Here is a 25,029-nt window from a genome sequence, read left to right on the forward strand (position 1 = left end):
CAGTTTGTGTATGTGTGTGTGTCATCATTGGGATAGCAGTTTGCATTCATCATCTTATAGTTATGCATAATTAATACATGTCTTCTAACTAATATGTAATTAGGAAATTCAAACTCCAAAACATTGACATGAAACCTACAAAATCCTAATGGAAAATTCCATACTGAAGATTTTTATAAAAGTGCCTACCTGTATTTGCTATTGCAGTTACTTTTTTTTTTTTTTTTGTACACAAATGTTTATTTCTCAATTAAACATTCTCTTTAAACACAAGGAATGAATTCTAAATCTTCATAAACATGAATTAAAAATGAAAGCCCTCCAGTATAGTGTGTGTAATCACTGTGTTCTTGGTCACTACTGGCGTTTACTGCTTAACATCAAAAACAAAGGTTATTTAAAAATCATGCTACTGGATTTCTAGCTCTTTACCTATGACCAGTTCTACGCTGATCTGCAATGTTTAAAAGTTTACATCACCAAATCAAAGCAAGTTTAAGGTGTGAAACAGCTGTGCATTAAACACAAAATAAACAATAAAGTTACAAGATATAGTCAAGTTCATAATGAATATAGGTGTTCTTAACTATGTATGGCCCAATGTGTTCGAGACATCTCCCCATGTAATTCAGGCAGTTATGGGGGCCCTGGAGGGTCTGAGAGTTGCGATTGGACCATGTAGAATGCTACAGTATTGTTTACAGGGTTTGTTTCACCCAGCCCAGAAAGTCAGAGATGTGTATTGGAAAATTTACAACTCCGTCTACATCGGTTCACAGGATGCTCTCATAGCACATTACCCAAGAATCTGCAGTTGCTTTTTGAAAGAAAAAAACTCATACAGTAATCTAACATAACCCTTCCTGGAATTTCATGTTCATTTCAACTTCAAAAGGAAACAAAGTAGACATGGAAGTAGAAAACACAAAAAAGATCTTATAGAGGAATTCATTTGTTATTTAAGTATTTGGTTAATACTGAAATACATTGAAAAGGAGTTTTTACAATGTAATGTTTTTGTTTTGTTTTACATTTGAGACTGATATGGCTTTCTATATTAAACTTACCCTACAAGTAAGGGAGAGGCACTAATGCTAATGAGAATATTGATGTATGCTTGATTTGAGATCAGGAATAGAAAGGGGAGAGTCTACACTGCTAAACCATTGATGGTTTCTTATTTGCTGACTCTACAAGTCAGCAAAGCTTTGTGGGTATTATTTTTTTTTGGGGGGGGGGGTGTGATCTTTTTTTTTTTTTTTTTACTTTACAATATTGTATTGGTTTTGCCATACATCAACATGAATCTGCCACAGGTGTACACATGTTCCCAATAGATTGTGTTTGACTTTTTCTTATATGGTTCCAAATGTGATAAAAAAAATTATTCTGTTTTGCTTATTTCAGATTCTTATTTCAAAGAACTTCCAACTCTTCTCCACTGTGCGGCAAAATTTGGGTTAAAGAACTTGGCTGTTCATTTGCTTCAATGTTCAGGAGCAACCAGGGCATCTAAGATAAAAAATTTGGAAGGTTCAGATCCAGCACATATTGCTGAAAGGCATGGTCACAAAGAACTCAAGAAAATCTTTGAAGACTTTTCAGTAAGTTGTTTTTTTCCATTTTATCTTGAAAACTGTTAAAATTAGTGTGTTTGTACATGGGCATTGCTCTTTTGACAGTGATGCTACTATACGGCTAGTCTGTAGTGTCTGCTGGTTCTGAGTCATTGGTTGTCTTAAGCGTTTTGCAAGATTAGTCCACTTGTTTTAATATTGCCATGAACCAGCTCTGATTACATACTCCCACCCCTAAATAACCCTTTTTGAAACTTATCTGGCCTTTCTGGCTTCCAAATAACCTGTTAGCTGTTGTTAACCTGTTAACAATACCTGTTCAGTATTGGAAAGTAGTTGATACAAAGGAAATGAAGACCCGTTACCTTTAGTCTTTTGTTCAAAAGTCTTAAGTAAGACATTATTAGGCCCATGAAATGAGATAAATATTCATTATGTTAAAGTAATACATTTTGATAACCATTCAAAAAGTCTATCCAATAAAAACTAACTCATGTTGCTTAAGTTTCTTTCTGGGATGTGACTCCTTTTCTCTCTCTGTTAAGTCCCAGTTGCTTTTTGTATAACTTGAGCTTGAAGCCCCAAATTTTAGAACACCCTTTGAAGGATATTAGCTTTGTAAGAATGACACCAAGGGACAATTCTTTTTGCAGTTTTTATTTTTATTTTTTAATGGGAGGAAAATTGCTTTACAAGGTGTTGTGTTGCCTTATGCCATGCAGCAATGCGAATCACCACAGTTTTACATATATCACCTCCCTCTTGAGCCTCCCTCCCCAACCCCAGCCTACCCCTCTGGATCATCACAGAGCTCCAGGCTGGGCTCCCTGTGTTATACAGCAGCTTCCCACCAGCTATCTGTTTTATACTTGATGGTGTATACATGTCTATGCTACTTTTTCGTTTACAAGGGACAATTTTGAAGGAGAGGATAATACCTTAGTACATAAAACACACTTTGTGTTTCCATAGTCAAATTTAGAAAAGCAATTATTTTCTGTTTGTAACAAAGGTGTACACATTTTGCTTGAGAAAGTGAATTATAATACTTCTGATGGCTCTTAGGAAAATATAGTAGTCAATTACCGTGTTGGTGAATATGTCAAAATTTGTCTTTGGTTTCTCAAAAGATAAATAATGTTATTGCCAGTAAACAGTTAATAGAGAACATTGAAATGCTTCTGGTCATTTTAGCATATATTCTGATTATTAGATTAAGTCACTATAATGGTGGACTAATGAAAATCATTAGTATTTCTTATTTCCAGAGGACAAAATGATAACCAATCCAACTTTTTCCCCACTTTTAAGAATAGCAAATGGTCATTGGAGAGTATTGGTATCATCCACTATCTGGAATTATAATAGGATATCTTTTGCTTGTAAAAGAATACAGAAATTAATACAAAAATATATACAGAAACTAATAAACTACTTTTTAATCTTATATGTCCTTCAAATGAGGAATAAGCATAATTTTCCCTCCTGGAAAGGTTTTATATAGTGATTGTCATATATGTGGGGAGTATTGTCATTTTAGTCATTATCCATCATGTATAGTCATTGATGAATGCAACATGCCAGGTAAGTCAATGAGTCAATTCAATTCAACCTTGTACATTGACACACAGTACTATTGTTCATTACATCCTGGGGACTCAATTCTACACAACTTTATTCTCAAAATTTTAACCACTGTTGGACTTAAAATTCCTCTTGAAAGTTTTCAACATCCAGGGTTACTTTCTAAGATAAATTGACTTTCAAAGGGTTATGCATGCACTTCTGGTTCTCCAGTGAGGACTCAACTTTAACAGATGCAGCCCCATGCACACTACACATACTTCATAAATAATATGGTACTAAATAATAATAACAGTAGGTTTGCAAGCTAGTATGAGGGTAGGATTCAGTGGATGTGGAAAATAAATTTTTCTCTCTCACATCCTCTGGGTATTTATACCTTTGCTTCTGCAATAATAGCTTTGATATTTGATTGATATCATTGTCTTTAGGTGACTTAGTATTTCCTCTTTCACTGTGGCTACATTCTAATTTTGCAAGGTTATACTTGATAATTACTCTATTAAATTTGACAAACTCTTTTTTGTATTCTGTCTTTTTGTTAGTAGTTTGCATTTTGCCAGTATGTCTATAGTAGACATTGCCATTATAGCTAGGATGGAGCAATTATTTTGCAAATGTATGTTTTGCTGTCACTATAGCTGAAGGAAGTGCCTGTAGTTATTGTAAGGGACAGCATTTTTATAAGCACATTTTATGGCTATGAATAGTTTTAGGTACAGTAATTTTGCAAGCTACCAAAGGTTCTTTTGTAAATGTGTGTTAAGGAAATAGGAATGTATGAATTAGCTTGCGACATGCATGGTAAAGGGTGTTTCCTATTGATTTATTCTTCTAATATTCTTCTGATGACCAGTTTTATTTAAAATAAATCCAATAATCTTATCTGCTTGTTGAAAGTATGTCAGATAAACACATGATGAAATTTTATACTATGTTATAATAGTTATGTCTTTTTAAGAGTATATCTAAACTTAATAGAGAAAATGTGCAATCTATTTGCATTGCTAAAATGCTTTATTGTTTCTTTCATAATATTTATACAGCTTCAATATTATAATCACATTCTGATAGATCTCAGAGTTGTCACATATGCATTCAAATGTTCCATGAGCTATTTTCGGAATTGTTTAAAGAAATAGCTATTCTTTCAGTTTGAGGTTTATAATCCACCAATTGACCATACTTCTGCCCTGCAGAAATGTATATTTTTAAATTCAAACATACCCCCAACTGATTTACTGATTTCTTCAATTGTTCCTAGTCCTCCATCAGTGAAACACTGTTCATTTTAGAATCTCAGAGGGTATTACAACACAGTGATTTTGGTCATGACTGAATAAAATTGGTAGAAGAAAAAGCCAATCATGATTTTTTTAAATCAAGAAAAAAAAAAAGAGACTCGTTAGCAAACATTCATAAACAAAGAAGTGCCATCCGTATCTTAGTGTTAACTAGATGAAGAAGAAGGAAAGAGGAAGCAGAGAAGAAGGGGCCTCAAATCACTTTCCTGACATTTCTTCATGTCACTTTTTACTTTGAAAGGTTAATAATTTATACACAATCTATGAGCAGAGCCTTTCATTATTAATAGGTAGCTTAAAGAATCCTCCTGCCAATGCAGGAGATGCAGGTTTGATCCCTGGGTTGGGAAGATCCCCTGGAGACAGCAAGAGCAACCCTCTCCAGTATTTTTGCCTAGGAAACCCCATGGACAGAGGAGCCTGGCAGGCGACGGTGCATGGGGATCACAAAAAGAGTCAGACACGACTTAGCAACTAAAGAACAGCTATGTGAGACTTGGAACATGCTTTGCTGGTTATCTAATTAACACCTACACTTGTTTTATGCTTTCAGTACTATTATAGATAAAAATACCATATGTGTCTATAATCCATAAAGTCTTTTAAATAAACTACTCAATTTTCAGTTTCTAACAATGCCTTCTGAGAAAATTAATGTGAAAAGTGGATGGACAGAGGTAAAGGATTGGTATTTAAATCCACAATTGAGTGTGAACCACAGTTTGTTTCAAAGGACTCTTGAGAGAATCTAACTATTTCAGATATCAAGTAGCAATCTTGACAACTAATTTCATCCTCTAAAAACTTATCTTTTAAGTCAAAAATAACTGAAAATTTGAAACTAAACTGAAACTTGGCTACAGACTGTGAGATACGTTGTGATTTCAGAGAAAGCCCACAGCAAAAATTAGAATGTGTTTTAAGCAAAATAAGTGATATTTCTTTGTGTTATCCTCAGTATGTTACCCTATTTATCCCCATCAGTTTAAACATTTCACAAAATGATTACATCGTGTATAAATAGAGAAATACATCCTCCTCTGTGGGTTTGCTGTGGAATTGGAGAGCCAACAGATATTTGTTGTTCAGTTGCTAAGTCATGTCCAACTCTTTGTGACCCCGTGGACTGCAGCACCCCAGGCTTACCTGTCCTTCACTATCTCCCAGAGTTTGCTCAAACTCATGTCCATTGAGTCGATGATGCCATCCAACCATCTCATCTCTGTCACCCTCTTCTCCCCCTGCCCTCAATCTTTCCCAGCACCAAGTTCTTTTCTAATGGCTCTTCGCATCAGGTAGCCAAAGTTTTGGAACTTCAACTTCAGCATCAGTCCTTCCAATGAATATTCAGGGTTGATTTCTTTTAGGATTGGCTGGTTTGATCTCCTTGCTGTCCAAAGAACTCTCAAGAGTCTTCTCCAGCACCACAATCTGAAAGCATCAATTCTTCAGCGCTCAGCCTTCTTTATGGTTCAACTCTCACATCCGTACAGTGTTCAGATAGCATCTTTTTTTCTCCACCACAGTGTTCAATCACGTAGTTTGGTGCATATATAAATAAGATCTTAGTGATACCTCATGTTCATGAAAATTTCAGAAATAGAAAATCAGTTTTTCTTGTAGTTTCTCCAGTAGACTTTTCAAGAAGACTCCTAACTGAATGTTTATCTTGCTTACATCCATGATGGGATTCTTGTGACATCCTGCTCTCACTGACATAGCCTGACACTGCTATTTACACCTGTGGACAGTGGACTAGTGTGGGCTAGTGTGTCTGTGTGTGTGTGCACGTGCGCCAGAATGAGAGAGATGAAGATTGATTCTGTTGCCCTCTAGTGTCTGCCTGGTAGACAGTGACTCTGATCCTTTTCAAATGGTCAAGGGTTTGGAATGAAAGTACAGAAGAGGCAGATTTTGAAGTACCTGAAGTATCCATCCCTCGTACAGCACAATGATTGACTGACTGCTGTAGGAAGGTAGGCTTTATGCTTAGCCCAGGGAACATTCATTCCTTTTGGCCCATTATTTCTCTCAATATTGGCTTTGCTTATTTGATATCTTATATTCTGTTTTGTTCCCTAGTGGATTATTACATATAATTTAGAACACACTAGTATATACTAGGAGAAGGCAATGGCATCCCACTCCAGTACTCTTGCCTGGAGAATCCCATGGACGGAGGAGCCTGGTAGGCTGCAGTCCACGGGGTCGCTAAGAGTCGGACACGATTGAGCGACTTCACTTTCACTTTTCACTTTCATGCATTGGAGAAGGAAATGGCAACCCACTCCAGTGTTCTTGCCTGGAGAATCCCAGGGACGGGGGAGCCTGGTGGGCTGCCGTCTCTGGGGTCGCACAGAGTGGGACATGACTAAAGCGACTTAGCAGCAGCAGTGTATACTAATTCCCTCTAAATGGCAGCATACCCTGCTCTACTTATATAATTTTTCTTCCTTATAAGTCTAGAAGTTGATGAGGGGAATGGACTCCTCTCTCCTCCCAACATCAGCTGCAGGGGAAATGCTCAGCACATATTTATTCATTGATGGGAAAAAAAGGCAAGTATCAAATTTAAGGACTTGCTTGATCTCACTGAACCAGTAATATCCTTAACTGGATCCCATGCTTTTAAAAATATGTTGCTCATGTTGTTTCTACATTCAGAATTTTTTCAAGTTTAGGTTTAGAGTATTCATTGACAAATAACATAGCTGCTATCTTCAGCATTTATTTTTAATAGGCCAGCCTACAGTGAATTTTAGAATTCTGGCCTTTGTTCAATATTGATGTTTTGTTAGAACTGAAGAAAGTGGAACAAGTCACATAACTGCACTTGACTGCATGCATTACAAATTCATGTCTCAGTTATGCTTTTGGAGCTACTTAGCAATCTCCTTCTAAAATCGCATTAAATGCACCACAGTGGTGTATTACAGATTTTTATTTTTCCCTAAGTCCTCAAACTCAGTTTTGATGCCCTAACTGTGCAGTTCTAAACATCCTATTAAACTCCCTCAACTCTGTCTTCTTTGTCAAATTCTTATCTTTCTTCTAGTCATTTGGTCTTGGGATTCAGCCAAGTTCAATTTGAATCCTAACTTCATCAAATACCACATTTCCATCCTTGAACAACCTCTTTGTTTTCTCTCAGCTTCAGTTTCTTTATCTGCAAATAGGAAAAATAATTCCTTACAGGGTGTTTTAGGACTTGATGACATTAATGTGAACACATAAAAGGTGTAATAGATCCACAATAAATGATATTGCATTCACTTTATTTTCTTTTGATTTATTGTTATTCATATCAACTTGAGACCTCAGCATCAATCATAGCCTCTCTCTTCTTCATCGTTAATCTCTCCCATTATGTTGACTCTTTCTTAAACAAACATGTTTGAATACACACACATTCCCATCAGCCCTGCTTTCTCTTTGATCCCTTTTTTTAGGTCCAGAACTAACTGAAAGAATGACTTTTCATTTCACTTATTTCTTTCCTCCTAACAACCCAAGCTTTGCATTCAGCCCAGTACTAAAGCTGCTCTGTCAAAGGCCATGAGTAATTTAGATCAGATCCACTGGATTGCTCTCAAACCTTGGCACTGGATTCCCCGACCCTGTCTTTTTTCTAAATGTCCACTGATCCTTTCTAACTTCCTTCTCTTACCCCATCAGCTGTGGTTCTTTCTACACAGTCTTCTCTCATGATTGATAGTCATTGTCTTTAGCCTGGACCTTCCTCCTGAATTAAGGTTCCAATTTTAGTTAGCAAACTGAATGTGTACACATAGATATGTTACAGGCCTCTAGATCTCAACACACCCAAATGTTCCTTTTCTTTCATCCTTTCTAATGGCATAATTATCTGCAATATTGACTTGGTGAAAATTTGAAAGTCATTTTCAACTCCTAATTAGATAGTCACAAATGCGTATACTATTTTCCATTTTTCAGATGAGGAAATAGATTTGTAGAGATGAAGTACATTGTCCCAAAGTCACCCTGCTAAAAAATATGTCTGATGTAACCGTGAACCCATTCATAGCCTCCGTCTTCCTCACACTACCCTGATTCAACTATCAATTTGGTTATCTTAACAGTTGCACTTACATGTCATCTATCACATCTGTTCCCTCCTTTTCATTCTCTCTGTGGCTCTCTTGGTTTATACCTTATCTCCCTTTTGATCAACTGTGCTGAAAAGGCCCCCAGGGAGGTCTTCCTTCTCAGTTTTGGTGGCCTCCAATCATCCCATGTCAGGCTGCACACTGAGGACCCACCATGGCTTAGCCCAGCTAACTATTGTAGACGTATCTTTTGTGCATACACCTCAGCCACCAAAGTCCATTTGTCCTTCCTTCATGTAATTATTAAAAGTTATTCCCTTTACCTAAACATTCCTCCTCCTACATAAAATATCCTGATCTCCTAACCATGCCAAAATCTCAATTCAAACCACCTATTCCCGGAAACTTTCATAGAAAATGGCTGTAGGTATATACCTCCACTATTATACATTCAATTTCCATCATAAACTTTAGCCTAATTTAGGAACATTATGTGCTAGAGGCTGAGCACCTATACTCAAGAGCCACCTAAATACTGGCTCTGCTGCTTTCCAGCCATGTGCCCTGACTAAGGGTTTCCCAGGTGTTCAATGATAAAGAATCCACCTGCCAAGGGAGGAGACACGGGTTGGATCCCTGGGTCTGGAAGATCCCTTGGAGTAGGAAATGCAGCCCAATCCAGTATTGTTGCCTGGGAAATCTCCTGGACCGAGGAGCCTGGTGGGCGACAGTCCATGGGTTTGCAGCGGGTCAGACACAAGTCGCATGAGTCATACACACACGGCACATGCCCTAAGTAAATCACTTCATCTCTCCTTGCTTAGGTTTCCTCATTTCTAAAATGGAGATAAACACCTGTTTTGGTACCATTGTTATGATAAACATAAGTACATATGAAACATGCACTAGAATACCTGATACGTAATAAGCACTCAATAAAAGTTATCTGTAATTATGTATTTGTCCTTCCTTCATGTAATTATTAAAAGTTATTCCCTTTACCTAAACATTCATTCCTCCTAAATAAAATATTTGTCCACTATTCAGTTTCTGATAACCCACTCCTCCATGGGACTTTTTATAGTTTGAAGTAAGTGCTGGTGAATAGCTATTTATTTGTATTTTCTTGTTGGTTTTTTATGTCTGTCTCTCCAATACATTATGAATTCCATGAGTGCAAGATAGTTTTACCTCTTCACCACAGTTCTTTAATATCTAACTAACACAGTTTTTGGCAAACACTATGTGTTCACTGTATAAGCATTGAATGAATTAATCAGTTAGTGTTGATTACATTAACTTTTCAGTTCCTGGAGGCAAGTGTCATGCTCTGTTTATTCCATATTCCCCATAGCATCTAACCTAATGTCTTCCATGTTGTAGATAATAAATGTTTATTGATTAATAACAATAGTAATGACTCTCATCCTAAAGAAAAAAATTGTAAGTGTTATTTGGATGTTTGTCCAAGATGAGAAATAAATATTTTCTTATAGTTCTTTAAGAGAAGAGACTATGGGGAAGTAAAATTTGGATACAAAAAACATTAAACCAGAAAAAAATTCTTGTAGCCTCCAGAAACTTACCATTAGTAAAAGATACATTTAAAGCTGTTCATTATTTCAGTGGAGAAGGAAATGGCAACCCACTCCAGTAGTCTTGCCTGGAGAATCCCAGGGATGGGGGAGCCTGGTGGGCTGCCGTCTATGGGGTCGCACAGAGTCGGACACGATTGACGAAACTTAGCAGCAGCAGCAGCAGCAGCATTATTACAGTGCCAAGTGGTTTTAACCTTGGCAAATATTCCAGTGTTTTAGTGTCAGTACCCACACTTAATCTTCTTGAGTCTCTCTTCAAATCCTCCACAAACAATTTTTATCCTTTAAGAACTAGATTCAGGCCAACACAATACATTAAAACTTTATCCACCATATTTATCATTATTTATCTAAACATCTAGAGATATTTTGTGATTTTATTTTTATACTGTTCATACTAAAATGTATTTTCTTAGAAAGAGATATGCCAGTTTTCTAATTTGTAAAATATCTGTCCTAGAAATAGTAGGCATTTACATGGCAAGGACTATGATAAATTATGCAGTAAATTTATCATGATAAATTATATGCCTCTTATTTTTTTGCAAATGACAAGACAAGGAGAGAGATAATGTACTTCTCTTGTGAGTATCAGAGAACTAAACAGTTCCATTTTATGTTTATTATTATGTATTCAATAAGTATGTAGTTAATGAACAATTACTAAGCATGAGGATACCATTAACAATAGATAACAGAATAATATTATTTTCAGAAAAAATTGCAATTTTTGACCAGTAGCATAATTGTTAATGTGCAAGATCAGAATGGAGGTAATTTTTACTTTTCTTGATTGGGAATACTTGCCATGAAATTGTAAATTGGCTGTTCATATGAAGTGTACTGATTTAAGTAAGTTGCTTGAGATTAGTGGCCTTGTTCCTATAATGTATCCTGAAACGTGACTCAGCTCAAGCTCATTCTTTTTGTTCCATATAGATCTGACTCAAGAAAGGAAAGGAAAGAAAATAAAACAAGCTCTCCTTTATTGAATGCTTCTGTATCAAGCATTATGCTTGGTGATAACATATTAGATCAGTGTACTAATCTGTATGAGTTTGACATTTTTACTCTCATTTTACAGATCAGGAAATTAGATTGTCATTTGTTGGAGATAGTGCACTAATCTGATAGAGCTGTATTTCTCACCTAAGCCCAACGAAGCTCCATTTAATGATTTTAAGTACTGCATATCTCCTTCTTCCTTAAAATCGAATACTACCAATGCGTTATCTTTTAATTTTCATCCTTTGTATTTATATTCTGATAGTACAAAAGTATATTGATAACTCTGCTGAGCTTTGTATTTTAAAAAATGATAGTGAGCATTGGAGCCTAGGAACCAAAGAGGAGAGAAAGCTGTCCCTATCTGAACAGAGTTAAACTCAAGTGATTTTAAATGTTTTTGTTTAACTATTTTAACTTTTGAAAGTAGTCTTTGGTAACATATATGAAGCCTTTTTTCTCAAAGCAATTATGTAAGAAGTAAATACATCAGTCAGTCAGTTCAGTTCAGTCGCTCAGTCATGTCCGACTCTTTGCGACCCCATGAATCGCAGCACGCCAGGCCTCCCTGTCCATCACCAACACCCGGAGTTCACTGAGACTCACGTCCATCAAGTCAGTGATGCCATCCAGCCATCTCATCCTCTGTCGTCCCCTTTTCTTCCTTATATTTATCCTGAATTATAGCATATTGTATTTAAGTGAAACAATGGTCTCATGGAGCAGCATGTAGTCATTTCTGGTTGGAGTTAGAAGACTTGTCTAGAAGAAAACAGTTATGGGATTTGTAAGGAAATACACGAATTCAACTCCTGGTTAAAATTACATTTTTATATAACAGAGAAGGGGTATTTGCTTTGTAAAGGGAAAAGTTGTGCAAGGATCTCACTCCCTAAATCATGAATGCTTAACACTGAAGCCCTATGGCGGCAGTATACTCAATGAGCAAAGTACCTCCGGCAAAACAAAGTTTCACTGGTGCTGAAACTGCTCATGACAAATAAAGTGATAGCTAGTGTCCCAGAACATGATGAAATAGATGAACATAAAAATGTCCAAAACATCTTCATAAATATTGAAAGACCCTGAAATGGAAGGCAAGATCATAATTGGAAAAGTTGAAATCACAGGAAATTTTTCCAAAGAAGATAAATCATGAACAGAATTTTAAATACTAAATATTTAATGGAGAAACATGAAGGATGCACCTGGGTGAAAGGAATGGAATGTACATTTGTGGGGAGAAGGCAGAGCACATGTAACCTCTGAGTTCTTGGACCAGAAAACAGAGTCATTTTATGCGTTTTTTTCATGGAATACATATTATCCTTTGACTTGTGTGCAGAAATGACTGAGGTAAGACCATAGACTTTTTTTTTTTAATTTAATATTTAGTATGAAACTTTAATAAAATATATAGTAAGAAATGCTGTTTTTAGAGCTTATACACACATTCACAGTAGATATTTAAAAATCCAAGCAATAGGATATGTTTTACTAAAAATAAGAGTGAAAAATGTAATGAAATAAATCAAAATATTTTTCATTCTTTTATCTGCTCTTTTTGTGGAATGACTTTCTTTTCTGAATGTTTGTCATTATTTATCACTTCAAGGGAGAGAAAGAATAACAGAGTAGGAAGGAAAAATGATTGCAATTTAGTAGTATCTTTGATTTTATGCAGATTATCACAAAGCACCTTGTGAGACATATAGACACACACCCCTACTGAGAGAGAGAAACATCAGTTGCCATTTAAAAGAATTATTAAAGGAATTCCCTGGTGGTCCAGTGGGTAGGACTTGGAGCTTTCATTTCTCAGGGCCTAGGTTCAGTCCCTTGTCAGGGGAACCAAGAGCCTGCAAGCCATGTGATGCAGCCAGGAAAAAACAAACAAACAAACAAGGAATTATTATTATAGTCTAAATTTGTATTGGTAATAATAAAAGTAAAATTTTTGAAAATATATTTGTTGAATTTTATAACTAGTATCTAGTAGTAACCATGGTAACTGAAAATATGCTAAAGATCTATTTTGTTTCTCCTCCCATATGATATAGGTATGTTTCTAGGAATTTATTCAGTTCTTAGTCTTTATTCTTTATTTTTATGTTCAGCTTCAACATATTATACAAACAAGTTGTTATTCTAGGAAAAAATATGTAACTATGTGTCCATTTTAATTTCTGAGAAATAGCAGACTGTTTTTCTTTTGTAAAATGATTAGGATATGAATATCACTTAAAATCAACATCCACATTTTTAAGCTCTCACTAGATCAGGAATTTCTTTTTAGTGGATTGCTTATCTACGCCAAGCTGAGATTTTTCCCTTTATAAACTTCAGTTTCATTATACTTAGATCCTGTTCACCTTTTTATAAATCTGTGTCTAGGCATGCAATTTGAATAAAGAATACATAAGGCAAAATTCCATGCGAATTTAAAACTGAATACCTTTCTTTTACATAATATTCATAAACCAACAGTAATACAGAAGTAAATAAATTTTATGTTTCGTAGCTTCCAAGGAGAAAATGCATCTGTTTATTTTCATTTTCATTTAAAAATAATGCATAGTTATTTTAGAATATTTGGAAAACACAGAGAAATATAGAGGTTATTTATAACTCTGCTGCTTCTGCTGCTGCTAAGTCACTTTAGTCATGTCCAACTCTGTGCAACCTCATAGATGGCAGCCCACCAGGCTTCCCCGTCCCTGGGATTCTCCAGGCAAGAACACTGGAGTGGGTTGCCATTTCCTTCTCCAATGCATGAAAGTGAAAAGAGAAAGTGAAGTCGCTCAGTCATGTCCAATTCTTAGCGACCTCATGGACTACAGACTACCAGGCTCCTCCGTCCATGGGATTTTCCAGGCAAGAGTGCTGGAGTGGAGTGCTGTTGCCTTCTCCGATTTATAACTCTACTTTCTAGAAATAACCACTTTACACATGTGTTTCCTTAAGTAATTCAAAACCCATTATTTAGCTAAACAGCGCTCATATTCTAATTATTCCTAGAACTTTTAAAGTAAGAGATTTCTTACATCTTTCCTAATGGTGCATACATAACTCCATGCTCTGGCTTCTTTTTTAATGCTTCCAGGATGTAGCATCCTCCTCCAGCTTTCCTAGTTCCCAGATAGTGTTGACTTTTCCCCTAGATTCTCACGCAAACATCATTCACAGAGACCTCTGTGTCAATACCAATTCTCACGACAGGTTTAGGGGCAGAGAAGGAGTTTCACTATAGCAATGACCCTGGTGCTAATCTTCATCCATAATAATCAGCATTTTTTCCTCCAAATACTGCCCCACACAGACCTTACTTCTCTGCTCTTGCATACTCTCAGGAGTTTGGTCATCTTCTTTCATTCTTTTCTATTTATGTCTTTAAACAATCAATTTTTTTCTTAAACAATTTATCAGAAAGCCTTCTTTATCCTCAAGAAGAAATTTGGTGTCAGCTATTGAGCTCAATAAAGGACAGAAATGGTATGGACCTAACAGAAGCAGAAGATATTAAGAAGCGGTGGCAGGAATACACAGAGGAACTGTACAAAAAAGATCTTCATGACTCAGATAATCACGATGGTGTGATCACTGACCTAGAGCCAGACATCCTGGAATGTGAAGTCAAGTGGGCCTTAGAAAGCATCACTACAAACAAAGCTAGTGGAGGTGATGGAATTCCAGTTGAGCAATTCCAAATCCTGAAAGATGATGCTGCGAAAGTGCTGCACTCAATATGCCAGCAAATTTGGAAAACTCAGCAGTGGCCATAGGACTGGAAAAGGTCAGTTTTCATTCCAATCCCAAAGAAAGGCAATGCCAAAGAATGCTCCAACTACCACACAATTGCACTCATCTCACATGCTAGTAAAGTAATGCTCAAAATTCTCCAAGCCAGGCTTCAGCAATATGTGAACCGTGAACTTCCTAATGTTCAAGCAGAGGAACCAGAGATCAAATTGCCAACACCCACTGGATCATCGAAAAAGCAAGAGAGTTCCAGAAAAACATCTATTTCTGCTTTATTGACTATGCCAAAGCCTTTAACTGTGTGGATCATAATAAACTGTGGAAAATTCTGAAAGAGATGGGAATACCACACCACCTGATCTGCCTCTTGAGAAATTTGTATGCAGGTCAGGAAGCAACAGTTAGAACTGGACATGGAACAACAGACTGGTTCCAAATAGGAAAAGGAGTTTGTCAAGGCTGTATATTGTCACCCTGTTTATTTAACTTATATGCAGAGTACATCATGAGAAATGCTGGACTGGAAGAAACATAAGCTGGAATCAAGATTGCCAGGAGAAATATCAATAACCTCAGATATGCAGATGACACCACCCTTATGGCAGAAAGTGAAGAGGAACTCAAAAGCCTCTTGATGAAAGTGAAAGTGGAGAGTGAAAAAGTTGGCTTAAAGCTCAACATTCAGAAAACAAAGATCATGGCATCTGGTCCCATCACTTCATGGGAAATAGATGGGGAAACAGTGGAAACAGTGTCAGACTTTATTTTTCTGGGCTCCAAAATCACTACAGATGGTGACTGCAGCCATGAAATTAAAAGACGCTTACTCCTTGGAAGGAAAGTTATGACCAACCTAGATAGCATGTTCAAAAGCAGAGACATTACTTTTCCAACAAAGGTTCATCTAGTAAAGGCTATAGTTTTTCCTGTGGTCATGTATGGATGTGAGAGTTGGACTGTGAAGAAGGCTGAGCACTGAAGAATTGCTGCTTTTGAACTGTGGTGTTGGAGAAGACTCTTGAGAGTCCCTTGGACTGCAAGGAGATCCAACCAGTCCATTCTAAAGGAGATCAACCCTGGGATTTCTTTGCAAGGAATGATGCTAAAGCTGAAACTCCAGTACTTTGGCCACCTCATGCAAAGAGTTGACTCATTGGAAAAGACTCTGATGCTGGTAGGGATTGGGGGCAGGAGGAGAAGGGGTCGACAGAGGATGAAATGGCTGGACGGCTCACTGACTCGATGGACGTGAGTCTCAGTGAACTCCGGGAGTTGATGATGGACAGGGAGGCCTGGCATGCTGCGATTCATGGGGTCGCAAAGAGTCAGACATGACTGAGCGACTGATCTGATCTGATTCAGATATATATTTTTCTATATTTTATTCTTTCATATTTGTTGTATTGCAGAAACATTTTATGTTCTGCTGTTTTAATTTCAGATTTTATTCAATGCTTCTTATTATTGCATACTCCTTGAAAACCCGGTAGCCTGTTTTTTTAGTAGAAATATAATATGAGATGAATCCTTTGGAGATAAACTCAAGAAGTTGCTACTTGAATTGTTTGCCTTCACTTGCTTAAAATGTTTGTCAGAGAGGAATCAATGTAAACTGCAACAACTGTGCCAAAAAGTAGACATGGCCTTACCCGAAAACTGTAAGAGGTTTTGAACAAGTTAGAAACCCCAAATATTTGCTCATCAGGTGTAAGAGAACAGATTTTAGTATATCAGGCCTACAGCGCCAAGAGCAGCCCCAAGATTAGCTATAAGACCTGGAAGTGGCTTATGGAGCAGGAAGTGGCTGAATGCCCCTCCTTGAGAACAGAATAATCACCACATCTGAATCCAGCAGCTCTGCTTTGGACCTTCTAGACTTCTGACTTTAGGAGAGTAGGAGTTTTCCTTCATGAAAATTTCTGCCCTACTTTGGATTTAATATCCTTCTTAAAAGGCTGATGCTTTACTTCAAAGGAGTTCTCCCTGACTGATGGGCAAAAAGGAAAGAGTTGTGCAATTTAAGAGCACTTAGCAGTCCTATTTATTTAATCACGCAGTGTACTGCTTTGAGCCTAGACAAGCATCCCATGGACAGAGGAGCCTGGTGGGCTGCAGTCCATAGGATCACAAAGTCAGACATGACTGAAGTGACTTAGCATGCACCCACCACAAGGAGAGATTTCACCTTATATCAATACTTACTTGATGCCGATTCAATGTGAAAATTGATTCAAAAGTGAAAAATTGTCAATCAATGAGTTGCTTGATACACACAATACCAAATTTTACTAGTTTTTCATTAAAATTGTGTGTAAATGCCTTGGGTTTCAGAGATTGAAAATACACAAGAACAAAAATTTTCACTGTTTTGATTTTAGCAGTTACCACAAACATTCCCATTAAGCTCCAAAATCAGAAGAAAAAAGTAAAGAGGAAGAATAGAGAGGCAGGTGAGAGAAAGAAACAGACGTTTGTAGAATAGAAGAAATGGGTAAGGCAACTGTCTGTGTTTTTACCTACTCTGTTACTCTGAAAAAATACTTGATTTTTAATTAAGTGTTTCCTTACACGTTTTTCAGGAAAGACATTTCTCCTGGTTAGTAAGCCCAATGTATGTCACTGCTTAAAATAGTCTTTCCCTGAAATGGTGTTAGTTTGGCTTAACAGAGTCAAGCAAAAACCCCATTTGTAATTCTCAGTAAGAACTATTCACAGATGTCACAGCTGCTGTATTTTTTTTCACTGTGTTGCTACATAATGAATGATGAATGATTCATATTTTCATAAAGTTCCTAGAAGAGCTAACAGGATCTGTATACTTTTTCTTCATATACACATAGGCTATAACCCTAAAAAAAAAGATTCCCCGAGTTTTTATCCCTTATTCTGGTTCCATACAGAAGGAGACAGAGGTCACAAGGATCAGGGCTGTACCCAGATGTTCTCCATGGCCATATGCTTTGGGGAGGGGGGAGTGGGAGGGAGAAGGGAGAGGCAGAAATTGGAGCAAACACTCTGGGAAAAGCAAGGTGAGTAAAGTATGTGAATAGACTTTGAGTGTTGTTTTTTTTTCCAACTCAAAAAACAGGTAATTACATTATCAGTAGTATTACCCCAAATGAAATGAGCTCTTATTAAAACTCCAAGAAAGCAAAGATTTTATAATACAAATACAGTGCATGTTTTATGTTTCCAACTTTTTGAAAAGATACAACATAGTATTTCCATGAGTCAGGTTTTCCACATCAAATATGCTATATTTTCATAAGGAAGTGATACATAAGTTTCTCATAATATAAAAATATTCATCCTCCTTATTCCAAGGTCTGTTTTGTCTTCTCTGTTTCATAATTATGAAGTAATCTTTTACACTGGTTGTATAATCAGTATTTTTTAAATGCTTTGTTGTTTAAACATTACTTTAAGAATTAATGATTCTTTGGATAAACCTTGAAGGGCACTTTGTCCTAGCAATAGCTGAACCCTGAGAAGTCATGCCGTATCACCCCAGGCAGAGGAAAGTCTTACCCTTTTGAGATGCCATAATATCATTCCTGAATGATACTGATTTTGCAATATTTGTTTGAACATTTGCTACTGCTGCTGCTGCTAAGTCGCTTCAGTCGTGTCCGACTCTGTGCGACCCCATAGACGGCGGCCCACCAGGCTCCCTCGTCCCTGGGATTCTCCAGGCAAGAACACTGGAGTGGGTTGCCATTTCCTTCTCATGAAAGTGAAAAGTGAAAGTGAAGTCGCTCAGTCGTGTCCAACTATTAGCGACCCCATGGATTGCAGCCTACCAGGCTCCTCTGTCCATGGGATTTTCCAGGCAAGAGTACTGGAGTGGGGTGCCATTGCCTTCTCCCGTTTGAATATTTATGTAGCCTCAATTTTTGGAAAGTATTCTTTATATCCACTAGATTAGGAAAGTGGGAAAAGGGCTTATATTGTAGACTGAGGGGCTTCTAGTGGATATAAAGAATACTTTCCAAAAATTGAGGCTACATAAATATTCAAACGCCATTGCCTTCTCCTGTTTGAATATTTATGTAGCCTCAATTTTTGGAAAGTATTCTTTACATCCACTACAAGCCCCTCAGTCTACAGTATAAGCCCTTTTCCCACTTTCCTAATTTCATACTTTATGGAAAACAGCTGGGATGGCAAATTCAGCCACAACAAATGAATATTTTGAAATACTTCTTTAGAATAATATCTCTGCTCTCATCTTCATTGTTACAAATACCACAGCTGCTTAGAATGCAGTCATGGTCTGTGAGAGCAAACATATTATTTTGATTACCTGTTGGTTCCGTACAGAGTGATTTTAATGCTTATTAAGTTAAAATTAATTGAGTACCCACAGGTATTTTCAATTCAGTACCCAAGGCAATTCATGAACTAGAGGGGAATGGTATATATGTGTTACAGTTCTTCTTGAATAGAGACAATTAATGTCATTAAAATTTTTTCAAGGTTGAAACAATACCTCATTCTAAACAGATAATTCATCATATTTAACATACTTGCTTTAGACACTGGTAGTCTTCAAGATCCTGACAAAGTTCATACTGCTGCATGTGGTGGCTCAGTGGTCTTTACAGTCCCATAGAGCCCTAGCTTTTTATAATCCTCAGACTTCTGATTTCTCAGAAACCTTCTGAACTTAAGTTCTTTGTTTTCCTCTGGCTTCTTTCAAACCAATTAGCTTGTGTAGAACAGAATAGTCTAGAGCTGTCACTTGCATGCCTGCTGGTCAAAAGGAAATGCAATTTCAGTGAGTACAAAATTAATCACAAATGTTAATTAGAGCAATCAGTACTGACATCGTAGCTTTAGAGAGTGGACCTCATGAAATAAACACAATGGCATTATGCTTTCAGAATAAAAGCATTCAAAGGCAAATTGATTAAAATTTCATTGGAAAAATATACTCTTGGAAATTCTTTTCTATTAATTGGTTTGAATTTCAGTCATTCTTGATGCTTGAGGATAGAAAAGGGTGTTTAATATAACTCAGTGTAAACTGAGTATTTACAGGGTATAACCATGGTGGCATGGTTTCTACTTTAAATTTATATGAAGGTCTGTCCAAGGTCAGATTACATATCAGAAAAATGCAGAACTAAATATATAAATATTTTTAAGGAATATTCATCAAGTATCAAAGCTCTGAGCCAAGCAATATGATTTCTTCTTCTTCTCTCCTTATATAGCAACCTCTTCCTTGTGATATATATGGATGTGAGAAATTAAAGATTATGTCTGACTTATTTTGTTTCCAAAAATATAATACACGGTACCAGTTGAAAGCTAAATTTTTGGACTTGTTTTTTTAAGTAAGTTAATCACCTCTTACTTGAGCCAGAAAAGCAGTTATTGTTATTCGGCTCTAAGTCATGTCCGACTCTTTGTGACCCCATGGACTGCAACACAACAGGCTTCCCGGTCCTTCAACAACTCCCAGAGTTTTTTCAAACTCATGTCCATTGAGTTGGTATGCCCATTCAACCATCTCATCTGTCATCCCCTTCTCCTCCTGCCTTCAGCTTTCCCAGCATCAAGGTCCTTTCCAAAGAGTCACTCTTCACATCAGGTGACCAAAATATTGGAGTTTCAGCTTCAGCATCAGTCCTTCCAATGAATATTCAGGACTGATTTCCTTTAGGATTGACTGGCTGGATCTCCTTGCAGTCCAAGGGACTTTCAAGAGTTTTCTCTAACACCACATTTCAAAAACATTAGTTCTTTGGCACTCAGCTTTCTTTATGGTCCAAGCCTCACATGCATTCATGACTACTGGAAAAACCATAGCTTTGACTAGACTGACCTTTGTTGACAAAGTAATGTCTCTGCTTTTGAATATGCTGTCTAGATTTGTCATAGCTTGTCTTCCAAGAGGCAAGCATCTGTAATTTCATGGCTGCAGTCACCATCTGCAGTGATTTTGGAGCCCCCCAAAAATAAAGTCTGTCACTGTTTCCATTGTTTCCCATCTATTTGCCATGAAATGATGGGACTGAATGTCATGATCTTCCTTTTTTGAATGTTGAACTTTAAACCAGCTTTTTCATTGTCCTCTTTCATTTTCATCAATAGGCTCTTTAGTTCCTCTTTGCTTCCTGCCATAAGAGAGATGTCATCTGCATATCTGAGGTTATTGATAATTCTCCTGGAAATCTTGGTTCCAGCTTGTGCTTCATCCAGCCTGGCATTTCACATGATATACTCTGCATGTAAGTTAATAAGCAGAGCGACAATATACAGCCTTGACATACTTTGTTCCCAATTTGGAACCAGTCCATTGTTCCATGTCCAATTCTAACTGTTGCTTCTTGACATGCATACAGATTTCCCAGGAGGCAGGTCAGGTTGTCAGGTATTCCCATCTGTTTAAGAATTTTTCAGTTTGTTGTGATCCACAACAAAGGCTTTTGGCGTCGTCAATATAATAGATGTTTTTCTGGAACTCTCTTGCTTTTTCAGTGTTCCAACAGATGTTGGCAATTTGATATCTGGTTCCTCTGCCTTTTCTAAATCTAGCTTGAACAACTGGAAGTTCATGGTTCAGGTACTATTGAAGCCTGGCTGGGAGAATTTTGAGCATTACTTTGCTAGCGTGTGAGATAAGTGCAATTTTGTGGTAGTTTAAGCATTCTTTGGCATTGCCTTTCTTTGGGATTGGAATGAATACTGACCATTTCCAGTCCTGTGGCCACTGCTGAGTTTTCCAAATTTGCTGGCATATTGAATGCAGCACTTTCACAGCATCATCTTTTAGGATTTGAAATAGTGCAACTGGAATTCCATCCAGTAACTTTGTTCATAGTGATGCTTCCTAAGGCCCACTTGACTTCAATCTCCAAGATGTCTGGCTCTAGGTGAGTGATCACATCATCGTGGTTATCTGGGTCATGAAGATCTTTTTTGTATAATTCTTCTGTGTATTCTTGCCACTTCTTCTTAATATCTTCTGCTTCTGTTAGGTCCATACCATTTCTGTCCTTTATTGTGCCCATCTCTGCATGAAATGTTCCTTTGGTATCTCTAATTTTCTTGAAGAGATCTCTAGTCTTTCCCATTCTATTTTTGTCCTCTATTTCTTTGCATTGATCCCACTGAGGAAGGCTTTTTTATCTCTCCTTGCTATTCTTTGGAACTCTACATTCAGATAGGTATATCTTTCCTTTTCTCCTTGCCTTTAGCTTCTCTTCTTTTCTCAGCTATTTTTAAGGCCCCCTCAGAATATCATGTTGCCTTTTTGCATTTCTTTTTCTTGGTAATAGTCTTGATCGCCACCTCCTGTACAGTGTCACAAACCTCTGTCCATAGTTCTTCAAGCACTCTGTCTATCAGATCTAGTCCCTTGAATCTATTTGTCACTTCCACAGTATAATCATAAGGGATTTGATTTAGGTCATACCTGAAGGGTCCAGTGGTTTTCCCTACTTTCTTCAATTTAAGTCTGAATTTGCCAATAAGAAGTTCATGATCTGAGCCAGAGTCAGCTCCTAGTCTTGCTTTTGCTTACTGTATAGAGCTTCTCCATCTTCGGCTACAAAGAATATAATCAATCTGATTTTGGTATTGACGATCTGGTGATGTCCATGTATAGAGTCCTTTCTTGTGTTATTGGAAGAGGTTGTTTGCTATGACAAGTGCATTCTCTTGCAAAACTCTGTTAGCCCTTGCCCTACTTCATTTTGTACTCCAAGACCAGATTTGCCTGTTACTCCAGGTATCTCTTAATTTTTTACTTTTGCATTCCACTCCCCTATGATGAAAAGGACATCTTTTTTTGATGTTAGTTCTAGAAGGTCTTGTAGGTCTTCATAGAATCGTTCAACTTCAGCTTCTTCAGCATTACTGGTCAGGGCATAGACTTGGATTACTGTGATATTGAATGGTTTGTCTTGGAAATGAACAGAGATCATTCTGTCATTTTGGAGATTGCATCCAAGTACTGCATTTTGGACTCCCTTGTTGACTATGAGGGCTACTCCATTTCTTCTAAGAGATGAAATAAGTATGCCACTTATGCTTATATCTTACCATAGCATAGTATTTTATAGAAGAGGCAACAGATCTGCTGTTTCTTTGGTTGTAGGATGTAAAATAAATTGAGTAACTACTGATATCTCCAAGGATTGTGATAGAAATAAAGGAAGGAATGAATTGTTGTTGTATTGAGATGAAGAAGACTTTGTGATGAACTGGTTTGCTGGAGAAGATTAGGAGTTTGTTTTAGAGCACAATAAATTTAAAATGCCTATTAGTTATTCCAAAGTTTAAAAGTTAAGGTGATAGCTGATACAAGCAGAAAAGGCCAAGAATGAACAGCCTTTGAGGTACGAAAAGACATCAGAAATCTATTGTCCTGAAAGTCAAATGAAAGAATAATTTGACAGTGATTAGTTGTCAAAATCGTGTCTAGCACTCCAGCCCTCTCTTGCTTTGTGAAGGACTCAGTACCTGGTTACAGCCTAACAGCAAATGATAAAATGACATGATTAACCCAGCACTACTACAAGGGCTACTTACAAGTCAACTAAGATAAGGACAGAGAATCAGCCTTTGGATTTAGAGGTGTACCTGTCATTTGTGTGAAGTGCATTGAGGGAAAGGGCATCAGAGGTGTGGGAGAGGTGAGAAAGCCTTGGCATGAATCTTAGAGGAAAGGAGAAGTGCAGTTGGGGAGTGAGTATGCAGCAATCCTTAGGGCCATAAAGACCAAGAGAGAAAAGGTACTGTAGCTAGTATAGAACATGGGGTCAATAGAGGTCTTTGTTGTTCATTATTTTAAAGATGGTAAAAATTTACATGTTTATAAGTCCAGGTTCAATGCACGATGCTGGATGCTTGGGGCTGGTGTACTGGGACGACCCAGAGGGATGGTGTGGGGAGGGAGGAGGGAGGAGGGTTCAGGATGGGGAACACATGTATACTAATTAAATAATTTTCTATTAAAGTAAAAAAAAAAAAAAAACTGCATGTTTGTAAAAAAAAAAAAAAAAAGGAAAGAGAAAAATTAACGGTACTGAAAAAGAGAAAGCACAGGCCAAACACCCTTGTATGTGTTAAACAGGACAAGAGAGATGCAATATGAATAGGTGTGAATATATATTTGTATATGTATATTTATATAGTTCTTCTTCAAAATTAATCATAATAAAACATCCGTTAAATACTAAAAAGATTGAACAGTGATTTCTTGGGAGGAGAGAGAGAGATTAAGATAAAAAATTTCTAGTAAAGCAAATCCCTGTGATACTTTGGGAAAAACTCTGATGAATGTTTCACTCTCATTTAGTTTGTTCCAAATATGTCTTATTAACTGTTTGTGGAAACAAGAGTGAAGCCTGCTTCTATATCAGACACAGATTTCCTGACAAGTGGTTAGGAATCCTTGATGAAAATCTTTTGGGGGAGGGGAGACAATGTAGCTCTGAGGGGTATGAGTGTCTTGAACGGCAAGTAAATGGTCATGGGAAAAACTCAGAGCATTTTCATGTGTCAGACATTAATATTCACTCACATTGACAAATCCTATAATCAGATCCTTGATTTGAGCCCATGACTGAGACTTCAGCCTAAGCAAGTGCGTTTCTCCCTTTATTAGTGTTTAATTTGCTTTTCTCAGGACTGCCGAGTCCACTTATTCAAATCTGGCTCTCACTAAAACATCAGTAAGCCAATTAATCCATTCCCTTAATGAGAACTCTCTATTACAAGAATGAGTAACGGCATAAATTTATATTGAATCTATCAATCTTGCATTTGGTGGGGAGAATGCCAATTATCCAAGCAATCTGGTTCATTACTGCAGCATTGGACTGCTTTGCTGAACAAGCCTACTGCTCAATTACAACAGCAGTGGGGATGGAGGGCTTGGGGTTGATTATTTGTTGAGGACCTATTATATAATAGGATGGCCTGGAAGCTCTGTGCACATTCCCATTTTCCCTACCTGTCTCTGAGGACCTGCTACATTATTTTACATTTTGGGAAACTGAGACTCACAAGTTGGAAAGTTAGTGAACTGAGAGGCCAAAATTTTCATCCAGTGGCCTCCGAAAAAGATGTCTAGCCATAAAATCACTAAGAAACCTACTAAAGGATCCCACTAAATGAATTC

General features: G+C 37.1%; 1 protein-coding gene across 2 annotated transcripts in view; it reads left to right on the top strand.

Annotated features, from left to right (window-relative positions):
- BANK1 (B cell scaffold protein with ankyrin repeats 1) overlaps positions 1-25,029 on the top strand; it is a 321,586-nt gene that overhangs the window by 145,999 nt on the left and 150,558 nt on the right. For both annotated transcript variants that reach the window (XM_086406760.1, XM_086406761.1), the window contains exon 7: positions 1,408-1,604. In XM_086406760.1, the coding sequence (XP_086262886.1) occupies positions 1,408-1,604 (197 nt within the window). The remainder of the gene's footprint in view (positions 1-1,407; positions 1,605-25,029) is intronic.

The sequence above is a fragment of the Bos grunniens genome, chromosome 6, assembly GCF_055505025.1.
Source record: "Bos grunniens cultivar Pamir isolate PY7600 chromosome 6, Bosgru_T2T1.0, whole genome shotgun sequence".
Taxonomy (NCBI): Eukaryota; Metazoa; Chordata; class Mammalia; order Artiodactyla; family Bovidae; genus Bos; species Bos grunniens.